The 13,428-nt window shown below is 47.2% G+C and overlaps 1 protein-coding gene across 1 annotated transcript in view; it reads right to left on the reverse strand.

Annotated features, from left to right (window-relative positions):
* Nucleotides 1–13,428, reverse strand: part of NUDCD3 (NudC domain containing 3) — a 70,738-nt gene that overhangs the window by 21,766 nt on the left and 35,544 nt on the right. The window contains exon 3 of the mRNA XM_027539253.1: nucleotides 2,783–2,915. Within this exon, the coding sequence (XP_027395054.1) occupies nucleotides 2,783–2,915 (133 nt within the window). The remainder of the gene's footprint in view (nucleotides 1–2,782; nucleotides 2,916–13,428) is intronic.

Below are 13,428 nucleotides of genomic sequence, written 5' to 3' on the forward strand. Positions count from 1 at the left end.
TGTTAACCAGACGTTGTGGTGATCGTTGCACAACACACAGATATCAAACCATTATCCTAAAACTAACACTGTGTATCAATCATACTTTTTTTTTTAATGTCTTGGGGAAAAAATACTACTGAAAGAGAAAAGAAAATCTAACCACACAGGAGATTAGTGCAAATTAAATCAGCAAGTATCACAACGGGCCAACACTAGATAAATAACTGCCTTACAAAGAATGAGCCTCTTCCAGTCCCAACACCACAAACACTCAGGTTCATCCACACACCCCCGAGTGCAGGGAGCGCTAGCTCCAGAAAAAGCCAGCCTGGACACCCTGACCCTCTCTGTGTTTCCTCCTGTGAACCGCAAAGCTTCAAAGGACTGCTGGAGGAAAGGCCCTAGGGGTGCCTGGCTGCACAGCGCAGGTTAAACAAACAGCCTGTTTACGCTCCACACAGCCTGGAACTGTGCTGGCGCACCTGCCTTGTACCTGAGCCCCACATGTCAGCTCCAGTGCAGTCATCTCATACCAGTCTCAGGGACCGTCACGGGCTCAGTAAATGTCAAATGCAGAAATGAGCAAAACCCAGGGCCATCCTCAGTGAAACCGAGGCCATCTCACCCCAGAGGTCAAGACAAGTGGAGCTGAGAGGCAAGGATGTGCCGGGGGCATGGCGGTCCGTCCCTTAGCACAGTAGGATGAAGGGCAGGCCCCTCACAACACACTGCTGGCGGCAGAGCTTGGACTCATGAGACTGACACCCCAGTGACTAGTGGGCACATCTGAGATGCTGTTTTCAATGAACAGGCTTCCCAGGAAGCCATGGAAGCTCAGCAAGAGCTGTCAGGTGACCTAGGTCTCTTAAGTCAAAATACCTAGTTTGGGGTTTTTGAGGGGTGGGGTTTGCCTTTTGTGGGGAGGCCATGCTGTGCAGCTGGAGGAATCCTAGTTCCCCAATCAGGGATCAAACCTGAGTCGTCAGCAGTAAAAACATGAGAGTCCTAACCACTGGGTTGCCAGGGAATTCCCCAAAATAACTAGCTTTAGGTTGGGCCTAACAAAAGTCCTTCCAGAGAAAGTTCCCGAAGTTCATGGAGAAGTTAGAAGACACGCTGGACCAGGAAGCTCTAACATTTTTCATTAAGTGTGTAACCAACACTTTTCATAATTTATTTGCCTACATACAAGGTAATCGTACCAAAAAAAATAATGAAAATCAACACCTGACCAACTAAAATTCTAAAGCATGCTGGGCAACACAGCCTGCACTGGCTCTGACCTACAGTGTCAGAGAGGACACGGTCATCAAAAGTAGGATTCTGTGGGGATGACCCCTAGGTACCCAGTATGACCTGGATCCTAAAGTCCATTGGGTCAGGAGGTCACTGAGCCCTAGTGAGATCTCCTGGGCTAGTGTGGAAGGAGAGAAAGGGAGAGATGGTAGACAGTGCTGCTGTAGCTGACACCATCCCCACGGCGCCCTGACACACACCCACAAGGAGCTGTGAAGACCCAGGGGCTCCAGTCCTGCTCCTGTGTTCCATGCTGCAGGATGAACTGCATTTATCTGACACTGGTAGGAAGTTGCAGTCTTCTAGAGGCTTCCCCAGACCCACCCAGACTGCTGCAGAGGGCAGGTTTATTTTAGGTAAAGCCTGGGTAATCATAAAGGGACCAGGAGGGACCTCAGGATGGAAGTGGGCTAAGGGGAAGGCCTGGAAGGGCTTGCTCACTGCCTAGAGCCTGGATCTGACATGTATCCAGACCAGCAGGAGCCACTTCACACAGTGGTCCTTTCTCTGAAACGTACATGAAACTCAACTTCCATTTCATATGCTCTGGGACCATCCCTTTTAAAGAAGGCTGCAGTTGTTTCTGCTTTTAAAGTGAGGAGTGGGACACAGGGAAAACAGTATAAGCTTTAGAAGCAGACACACCTGAATCAAACCACGGCTGTACCAGGGCACCCATTCAGTCACTCACTCCTTCTAAAACATTCAGACAGTGCTCACTGTTCCTGGCATAGCAAGAGTGAAGGAGACACATGGTGACTTTTCCATGTCAACTTGGATAACTGAGTAACTTCTCTCGGCCTCAATTTCTCATCTATAAAACATGAAAGATACCACTTACTTTGCAGGTTGTAGTTTCTCATGACAAATGAAATAAGAAAACAGTTTCTAGCATATATAAGAATTTTTTACATTGTGGATTATAGTAACAATGTCCCATTTCACATGAGAGTTTTTTTCTTTAATGTGAAGCCTGCCTACTTACAACGAGCTATAATAATGTTATTCTCAGCAAGGTCCCCAAGTAAACATCTCTATCTCACTAAAAGATTAAATTTCTACTCACTCAAGCTCATTAAGATGGAGAAATCCACTCAAGCTATAAATGTTACAGCTCCACAGACCACAGGACTGTCCACTTATCACAACAGAACCTGTGGTGCTCTGCTTTGCCTCTCAGGACTCCATCTTCTCCAGTGTGAAATGGGTGTAACAATAACTGCCTTGCCTACTCTGTAGTGCTTTTGCAGAGACTAAAGACAATAAATGATATGAGAATACTATAATTACAAAGAAAAAAAAGCTCAGGTGCTATTCACATAGGAGGCTAAGTTGGGTCTCATACTTGACGTGGTTAAAGAGGGTGGAGACTGGCATGCTGGTGACTGAAGACAAGAAGCAGTCTTGTGCTGGTGGCTAAGCAGCTCCAGTGCAGCCCACAGCCTGAAGCCTTTGCTTCAGGAAAGAAGCTGAGCAGATGAAGCTGGAAGAACCTGGCGGTTACCTGCTTGCCCTTCACCACGTGCTTGGGCACCGGCACCTTGAGCTCTAGGTCGGTGTAGTCCTGGGACCAGGTGTAGTTCTCACGCACAGCACCGTTGTAGCTGTCGGGGTTTCTCTGGAACTGCTCCTGTCTCCTGAGAAAGAACAAGAAGTAAGACGACAGCCCAGGCCCACAAGCAGGGCAGGAAGCCCACAGGGTCCCAGGAACATACTGTCTCCAGGTCCTGAGAACGTTTACCTAACCTTGCTTGGTTTTGCGTCTAAAAGTCCCCTTCCCTCTGGCTGATTTCCTTTCTGACCACCCAATTCGGGCCTCAATGGGAACTCACAGGAACAAAGGGAAAATCCAAGGAGAAGACCCTGTGTAGCACCCTCAAGGTTAGGAAAAATATCTGTCAATGCAGTCCATGGCATAGCCTGGCCCTCCTGGTCTTCACAAAGCTTAGAAACCAGACCAGTCCATAAGCCAAAGAGCCTAATTAATAACATCCTGGGGCTTGTGGGTGCCTGGTTTCCCATAAACTGCTTGGCAGGCCATATCTTTTTTTAAAAAAAGGCGGGGCGGAGGGGATACCAAAAAACCACTTTAGCCTGTAGCTACTCAACTTCAATTCTAATCCAAACCCAGCCTCCATCTTCCCCTGGTAAATAAATCAAAGCCAAGGCACTGCACTGAACTGCAGACTTTCTTCAGACGTGAGCAGTGTGCTTATGAGACAGCCTAGGAAAGAAACTCCGTCAGCTGAATCTTCTTGTACGTGTATTACCAACCCAGCACAGATGCAAACAGGCATGGCCAGAAGCTGATGTCAAAAATAAAACACAATAAAACAACTGTCACAAAATTTAACTGTTAATAATAGTAAAAACACCACATAAAAATAAGTTGAGAGTCCATCATAGTAAGTTTTTGATCTAAATTAAAAGACAGAAACCTAGTCGAGGAGGAGACAACACCTATGAGCACGCCCATCCCAACAACAGGTACATGCAGCCCCGTTCTCCTGCGCGTGCGGAGCCCGCTGATGCGCCTGGAGGGAGAGGCTGATGGGTGGGCTGCCACATTCCTGTGCACGCCCACATGTCTGCAGAGGAAAACACACAAGAGGGTCAAGGGCTGTACCCCATCAGCCTCTCACTTCTGGTCAGGAGGGGCCGCGAGTGGTGGTTAATGAGGATGCACTTTTCAGGTGAACGCTGTAAGCCAAGAACATGTTTCCCTCCTGTGGGTGTGCCTTCTGCACCTTAAATCTGAGGCTGGGCCTCTGCCACAGCCCAGGCTCTCTGGGCTGGTAAACTGGTGTGGCTGCTGCGGGCGGAACTGTGTCCCCCAAAATGAGTGTGTTAAAGTCCTAGCCCTCGGCACCTCACGCGGAGACACAGTCTATACAGATGTAATCCGTTAGAATGAGGCCATTAGGGTAGGCCCTGACCCAATGCGACCGTGTCCTTAAAGGGAGGGGGCTCTGGACACAAAGACACACGCACAGAGGGACAACGTGAAGAACCTCGGGGAGAAGACAGCCACACGGCAGAGGCGAGCGCTGTGGAGCTGGTGTCTGTGGAGGGCGCTGGCCAGGGAGCATCACAGGGTGGGCAGCTCAGCAGGCACGCACACCTCCCTGCCCCCTGCAACCCTGTATGGACCTGCAGCTTTTCCCCAGCACAGATCAGCAAGCTTCTGGGTGTTTTTAACACTCTAAATCCACATTCTCATTCAATAAAGTTGATTATTTCCCACCGACAGTGTGCATAAAAGAAGTCTCCTGTCACATGCAGGTTCTCTGGGCCCCCGCCCTCACCCTGTCCTCCCAGACCAGCCTACAGCCACACCCCTGTAGCTGCTGGCCAGAACTGGGGTGGGAGGGGGAAGGGGGCGGGGGGAGTGGGAAGGGTGGGAGGAGGAGCATGCGTCAGCAGCCAGGGTGCAGATAGGGAGCAGGCCTCACTGCAGCACCCACGCCTGATGAGCCGGATCAGCCCAGATAACAGGGTTGTGACTGTTAAAGAAAAGGCCCTCTCCAAAGGAGAGGCTCTGCAGGTGCCCACAGCCAGCATCACCTGTACAGGTGGGAAAGGAACTCAGGCCACCTCCCCCCTCCCTCTCTCCAATCCCCTGCCCTGTGGGGGTGGCAGCATCGGAGTGGGAGAAGTGGTGGGTAAAAGGGGTCACAGCCCCCAAATAAAGGCTTCTGTGCAGGAGGCTGGAGCCCATATAGGGAACAGGTTATAATTCAGCAGGGGGCACTCTCAAGCCCCTTTCCAGGTTCCCAGGGTTTGGGGCAGGGGGATGGGTAGATTCCCTACTATGTGGAGACAGGTGCTGGCCAGCACTCACCAGGTTCCCGGAGCCAGAAAAGAGCTGCTTCCACCCTGGAACATCCTGCCTCCACTCACTCACACCTGTCCCTCATGCTCTAAGGCAAAGGCCACCTCTCCTGGGTGTTCAGTGGTACACAGGTGTGACAGCTCCTCACCCACCTGTAGATGCCACTGTCCACGTACCCGGGGGAGAGGCCAGGGCTTGTGCATGAGGAATGTGGTGTGCGTGTGTACATGTGAGTGAGTATGTGCTGTGAGCACGTGTGTGGTGTGTACCTGTGTGTGGAGTACACAGTGTGTGTGTGTGGAGTACACAGTACACAGTGTGTGAGCACTTCCATGTGCATGTGTGCGTGTGTGATGTGAACATGTGGTGTGAGCATGTTCGTGCTGTGTGTGCGTGCAAGCCTGTGGGGGCGGTGTACATGGTGTAGACAGTACGTGTGTATGTACATTAGCAGATAGTAGTTCATCCTCTCCCTTTGCAGAGCAGCCCCATCTCGTGTTGATTTCCTGCTCTCCTCACTGATCCTACCATATCCCACACCTGGAGCTCGTGCTCCGCAATGAGAGAAGCCACCACGATGAGAAGCCTGTGCACTGCAACTAAAGAGTAGCCTCCACTCGCTGCCACTCGATAAAAGCCCGTGCAGCCAAAAATAATAAAGGTATAACAGAATGAGATAATCACCATTGTGTAACCTACAATGGAAACACTGAGTCTGGGCAGCATTCCTTGACGGATGCTGAGCTCTAGGTGAGAGGTGGACGGGAGTCTGCTCACAGAAGGACCGGAAAATCCTGCTGTGTCCACAACAGCAAGATACCAGGCATCTCCTGAGGGAACCTCACCTCTGTGGTAGTCCTGCCCTAATGCTGAGCCTTAAATCTGCTCCACACCATAGGTCTAACCACCAGACCACAGACAGCAGAAGCGGTAGAGAACGTATCCATCAAAACCACCAACATAAAACCTGCCAAGTCCAGCATCTGGGAAATTACAATAGACAAAGTTCTAAGTTTCTTTACAAACAAATGGTTACAAAGGGCATCATAAAATGAAAAAAAAAAAAAGAAGAGGAATTATTATAAATTAAGAGACTTAGAAGATACAGCAACCAAATGTAACGTTTGGACTTGCTGGACAGGTATTTTGAAAAAACCAACTGTAAAAAGACATTTTGAGACAATGAGGGAAAAGTGAATGCAGTCTGGACATTAGATGATTACAGGGAATTATAAATTTGTTCAGTTGTGATATTCATTTAGTCCACTTTTCTTTTTTACTGAAGTACGCATGGGTGAAAGAAAGTTTGTGATTTCTGGGCTCTGCCACATCAGAACAAAAAGGGATTAGAGAAAGAAACGAAACATGAATTCTGACATATTGTTAATGAGGAAGTGGGGGAACCTCACAGACATTCATTATGCTATCCTCTCCTTTCTGTGTCACCAAACCTGAAGGATCTGTCTTGACTATTCACCCAGGAGTGGATCTGCTGGGTCAAGGGTATAAAAGAAAGCATCTCACCCTTAAGAGACAGTGGGAAACTCATTTCCAAGGGCTGCCCCAATTCTCACTCAACAGTGGTGTGCACAGGGTCCTGCTCAACACTGGAACACTTTCTCAAGTTTTATCAAGTAAATACACACAAAAAATAGTGTTTCCTATCGGTCTTGATTCACATTTCCCTGCATATAATGTTAACTGGCCATATGCGACTCATTTCTGCAAAATTCCTGCCATGGCTTTTGCTTGTGCTTTCCCTGGTTTGAAGAAGTTCTCCATAAATTTTTGATAAAATTCTTTGTTGGTTTCTGAGTATACAAACGCCTTCTCCTGGCTAAGTTGTCTTCCTACTTCCTTCCTTCCAGATGTTTGATAACTCAAGCACCATCATTATCATCAAACAATCTCACAGCTCCTTCCCTCCTTGAAGTCTGAAGGGCATCGCATCTATTTTCTAACAGGAATACTCTAACATTTTAATCTCTAGTTTTTGGAGTTATCATGCCCTTTGCATTCAACCTGGCTTCCTTGTGTAGTCTTTTCTTCTCTTGACCACTTGGATCAGGAGCTTGTCTAAACAGAAAGTCCAGCTGAGGAACACAGGGGCCAGCCGGGAACAGGACTCGCCTGCAGTCACTGCATGCACAAGCCCAGCTCCTCTGGGATACCTTCTGGTCCTTAGCGCCCACTCACCACCTTAAGGAAGACTCAGTTTAATAAAAAAAATTCTTACAACAAGTATATTTTGAAAATGTGCTTTTAATGTTTTAAAATTAATTTTGCAGTACGGTTAAAAATACGAGCTGATTCTATATTTACCTAAAATAAACGAGGCAAGGTGCTTGGAGTCTCATGATATGCCCATGAATCACTTAACAGGTGTTAATGCAAATTTAGGGAATGTATTTGACAATCTGTATCAGATGGTCAGCCAACAAAAACATAATCAATATTTACTACAAACTCTTCTAATTAACAAAAGATATAAGTTGGTTATAGTGAGACATTTTCTTAAATCATGTTAATTACTTTAACAAGGGAAAGAGACATCCCAATTTTTTTTACAAGTGTATAAATGTGAAATATACATTTTAAAACAAAAAGATAATTTACTCCATAAATATGCTGAATTCTTAGTCTTTTAAATCAATTTTCTATTCCTAGTCATCCAAAATCAGGACACTTATGACTAGCTTTACCATTTCAAGTTCCAACAGACTTCCCAACTGAGGGATACAAATGTATCTCAGAGATATGGTAGGTTCTGTCCCAGACCACCACACACCCCAATAAAGTGAGTCACAAGAATTTTCTGATTTCCTAGTGCATGCAGAAGTTACATGTAGTCTACACTATACCATACAACTATTCTGTGTTAATTGTGCAACTGCATTATGTCTAAAAAGATGATGTACATACTTTAATTAAAATTACTTTATTGCTAAATACTACTGCCCATCATCTGAGCTTTTAGTGAGTCAGTCTTTTTGCTGGTGGAGGGTCTTGCCTTGATGTGGTGGCTATGGACCGATCAAGGTGATAGCTGCTGAAGGATGGGGTGGCTGTGGCGATTTCCTAAAAGGAGGCAACAATGAAGTCTGCCACATGGGTTGACTCCTCCTTTCATGAAGGATTTCTCGAGCAGACAATGCTGTTCAACAGCATTTTACCCACAGGAGATCTTCTTTCAAAATTGGAGTCAGTCCTCTCAAATCCTACTGCTAAGTTTATGTAATATTTCAATGCTCTGCTGTCATTTCACCAATAATCTTCATAGCATTATCACCAGTAGATTCCATTTCAAGAAATCACTTTCTTTGCACATCCGTAAGAAGCAACTCCTCATCCATTAAAGATTTATAACATACATAATAATGAAAAGCTTTGAAATATTAGGAGAATTACCAAATCGTGACACAGAGACAAGAAGTGAGCAAATGCTGCTGGGGAAATGGGGCTGAGAGACCTGCTTGACACAGGATTGCCACAGACCTTCAACTGGTACGCAACACAGTGTCTGTAAAGCACAATAGAGCAAAGCGAGATAAAATGAGGTACGTGTGTAATGGGACCAGAGGAAAACAACACCCAAACTTTCAGGAGCTGCATATCATCAGGGATGCAACCCGCAACACAGCCACGTGTCACAAACGTCCCGTCCTTAGTACTGAGAAGGCTAACGTAAATTTTATTGTTATATTTTCAAAGTGTTTTACTAAGACACTGTCTGAGATACAACAGGTCAGGGGTTGGTAAATGACAGCCCAGCACCTGTTTGGTAAATAAAGGTTCACTGGAACGAGCTACAGTAACCCATTTACAAAGCATCTCTGGCTGCTTTGGGCTCCAGAATGCGTGATCTGCAAAGCCTGAAATATTTACCAGCTGGCCCTTTAAATTAGTTTTTGCAATTTGGAATTTGGGGGTTAGTTTTTAATGAGGTTTGCTTCATTTGGGCTTTTTGTTCTTGTTATTTTTGAAAAGCCATGTTTCAAGAAAACTTTTAAAAGGCAACAATTTTAATCAATAAGAAAGCATCTGAAATGAAAGGACTCCAATCACTGGGACATGTGGCCAGACGGGGCTCTCCCCCCACTCCCGGTGGCTCCAACCTAGGAAGGGTCAGTGTGGACAGCAGACGGGCCAGGGGTTCAGGATGATGAGCCAGACCACTCACACCCACTCTGGGCTGCAGGCTCTTCATCCTGTCACCTCCCAGGATTCTCAGGTGACAATCACGTGGAAGTGCATGCACACCGGGCACCTGGCAACACACGTTTTGTGGGATTTTATCTAGTGTTTCCCTCCCATAAGCCCTCCCAACACCCCATCCCTGCCCCTGTCCTGAGGAAGAGAGCAAATGGCCTTTCATTCTGGAAGCTATCTGCTGCCCTCTTCTCTCAACACCTTCCTGACTGTCCCCCTGACTAGACAATCTCACCCACCAAGTGAGGTGGGCACACTCAGGCTTCGGGCTTCCACCTCTCTAGTCCAGACCTTAGAGGGATGAGGATGAGGCTTGGAAAAAACAGAGGTAGGGGAATTAAAATAGAGACCAAAAAGGATATCAAGAATCACCAAGATGATTCCGAAGAGGAGAAACCGGGGCGGGGGCAGGGAACCGGGGACGGACACAGCCCCTGCAGATGCCGACTGTGGCCCTGGCACTCAGGGAGCAAATGGTGAGCAGAAGACCACCCAGCCCTGAACCAGTGCCTCCCTCATGGAATTGGGTGGCACCGGGGTGAGGAAGAATGGCTGTCTGACCAAGGGCGCCAATGCACAAAACTAAACCTAGACGTGATAAGCACACTTACACTTTAAACATTTTGTAGGAAATATTTTTACCACATCCAAGTAGAAAAGTATTAACAAGAAAATACATAAGATATAAAGAAAGTTTACATCTAAATTAAATGTAATACTTCTGGAAGAGAAGGCCCCAAAACACACAAAGTTAAGGACTTCCCTGGTGGTCCAGCAGTTAAGAATCCGCTGGCCAATGCAGGGGACACAGGTTCAATCCCTAGTCCAGAAAGATTCCACATGCCTTGGGGTAACTAAGCCCGTGCACCACAACTACTGAGCCCACACTCTAGAGCCTGTGCTCTGCAACAGAAGCCGCCACAATGAGAAGTCCAAGCACCGCAACGAAGAGTAGCCCCCACTTGCCACAACTAGAGAAAGTCTTCTTGTAGCAACCAAAAATAAATAAATAAATAATTTTTTTAAATACAAATAATTAAAAGGTAGGGCAAAGTGAGGAGGAAAATCTATGACACATAACCAACAAAGAACTGAAATATATAAAGGATTTCTACAAATTAGTAACAAAAATAGGAAAGTGGGCAAGGGCTATCAAGAAGACATTCAGAGAGGAGGAACCTGAACTGCCACTGAACACCGAACGACATGGCCTGCGAGTAACCACAATCGTGAGCAAAATGATGGACTCACCCGTCGACTGACAAAAAAACAATAAATAAACCACTGAGATAATGAGAGAGCAGGGTGAGAGGAGTATAACCTTCCATGCAGCCCTGGAGAGTGCACACCCTACAACAGCACTTCTCAGCGCGTGGGTCATAAAATCTACGTGTGGAACAGAACACAACAGGGTACAGAAAATGGGAAGCTGTACTGCAGAGAAAGAGCCAGCACAGCTTCGCGGAGCTGCCCCCACATTTGCACTGGGCATCTGAGGGCGCAGCCAAGAGAGTCTGCATGCTGCTGCCCAAGAGAACCCATCACACATGCAGGAAAGGAGCTGCACCATGGCCAGGAGAGGCCGTGGAGTCAAGAGAGGGTCACGGGGCCAGAGGGGGGCCCTGGGGTAGAAAGGGGGTCACAGAGTAGGCAGGACATCGCATCAGAGATCTATCTGACATCCAGGGGGGTAAGCACGACAGCAGGTCAATCAGCGTCCAATGTATGAGGCTGCACAACTGGAAACACCGTTTAAAGACGAAGGGTGATGACTGGGTGGTGCTTGTGTTGGGGGTGGATATATCCACCAACACAAGACAGACAGAGAAGCAGCTGGGGGCTCACAGTCAACCAGTCAATCACAAAAGCAGGAACACCTCCTCCAGAATGCATCCAAGCTGGAACACGGAATTCACCTATTAGAAGGATTGGCCTATTCCATCGCAGGTTATAGGTGATAGGAGCCCTGTTCTCACTCTCAGAGAAAGGTACAAAGATTTCAATGTATTTCTAGAAAAAAAAGATAATAAGCACATATACTGACAGGGCAGTGGTAGGGGGGCCCAGCGGCAGGGGTTCCCAGAAGCAGTGAGCTCATTCACTGCCATGTACGGTTTCTAAATATTGCCTGTAAAGAAAGCAATCAGGCTCCTTGGAGAACGGGTGTAAGAGAAAATACGATGAGATGAGCCTGGAACCAGGCAATGCCAGAAAGTAAGGAAGCGCTCAAAAAACCACAGGATGCAGAACGTCAAGAGGACAAAGAAGCCAACCAGAGAGCTCCCAATGGGGCAGAGCTGGAACTGATGTGAGTGGCTAAATACGTGACACAGTGTTGGACTATAAGGCAGAGAAGAAAGTGATACCCGTGAGTCACTCTGATACAAATGAATGACTGAATAAATAAACAACTAATTAATAAACAGGAGGAATGAGGGAAATATAAAATCAGTGTTAATACCACAGTGATAATTGCTGTAAGCAAGATTCACTGATGATGCTAAAAATAGTGGGTGAGATTTTTAAGGGGAAATGGGATATTTGCATAACTTCACAGTATCTCCCCCAAAGCATTTATCAATGTGGTTTTAATCTATGTTGAGAATTTAACAAATTTAACAAATTCTCAGCAACTCCTCTACCCTCCTAGGAGGTGGAGATGGGCTCAGTGACCAGAGAACAGAAAGGGAACAGCAGTGACATTGGGTAAGGACACCTGCAGACTTATCCTCAACCAGGCGACCAAGCCAACATCACAGTCTTAAGTCATGTTCGTATGACGGGCACTCATAGGATGTGAGGGGAGGGACACATCACCTCTGCGGTCTTCATCCCAAAATCCATACCCCAACTGGACCATGAGAAAAGACTGCTGCTGCTGCTGCTGCTGCTAAGTCACTTCAGTTGTGTGCGACCCCATAGACAGCAGCCCGCCAGGCTCCGCGGTCACTAGACCAACACAAACTGAGTGTCTACAACACACCTGATGTCTTCAGAAGTTTGACAGTCACAAAAACCAAAGGGATGGAGAAACTGTCCCGGGCTGAAAGTGACTAAAGAAACGACAACAACACGCAAGGTGGCATTCTGTTCCTTTCTGGACAGAAAGGGAACACTAGCTAGGGAAGGGGGTGGTGGTGGTGGGGCCAAAATCAGAAAACCCCCAAAAGACAAGTGCACCAGCCCACTTTAGGGGCAGAAGGGCGACTCCACTCTTAGGCTCACTCTACAGCCAGAACTCAGGCCCTGGGATTCAAGCCACCCCAAAGTTTGAATCCTGACTTTCACTGGGGCAAGGGTGTTATCTGATCACATGTCTCAACCCCTTTAAAGCCTGGATTTCCTCACCTGCTTACTCACACGGCTGCTGAGAGACTTACATCAAACAATTTTCACAAGACCCCACCCAGTACTCCATGTGCAAGCAGCTCTCTACGATGCAGGGTTGTTAATAATAGACATTCGCTAACATTTCCTGCCCGTGATGCTGAACCAAAGCCCAGGCAATGAGGCTTGGCATCATCTCCAATTCAAGATTACTGTATTTACTCTTCCCCCTCCTTTTCCTCCCTACCTCCCGAACTTCTCCAGTCCCACCGATTTTGAAAAGGAAATAAAAGGGCTTTTTCCCTCTGCATAATTTCCCTGCCGACTGCCATTGTTCATAGCACTTGATGTAGCAAATTCTGGCAGTGTTTTCCCATTTGCTTTATCTGGAGAGTGGTTATTTACTGCTCCTGCCGTTTTGGGGGCGACAATGCCAGGGATCCACAAATAGCGAGATGTGTCTGCACAACAGTTAGTCCGGGGAGGGCACTGATGAGCTGGCTTCCTAACTTGAACCACAGCTTGGCGACAGTGGACCTAAGGGATTTTAGCCTGAATTACTCCAATCTAGACTCAGAAAGATGGCCCTTTGTTTTCCTGCATGCACCAACTTCTGGGAGGAATTCCAGCAGAAGAGCTAAGCAATCTGCTGGGAAACAAGCCCCATAGCATCAGCATCAACCTGCCCCGTCCCGATTAAAAGGGTCACCCACATCAAATAGCCCAAGTTCTCGGCACACCCTGCCTGACCCGTAGCCCCGATGCCTGGTATCTGCCCGGCG

The sequence above is a fragment of the Bos indicus x Bos taurus genome, chromosome 4, assembly GCF_003369695.1.
Source record: "Bos indicus x Bos taurus breed Angus x Brahman F1 hybrid chromosome 4, Bos_hybrid_MaternalHap_v2.0, whole genome shotgun sequence".
NCBI lineage: Eukaryota > Metazoa > Chordata > Mammalia > Artiodactyla > Bovidae > Bos > Bos indicus x Bos taurus.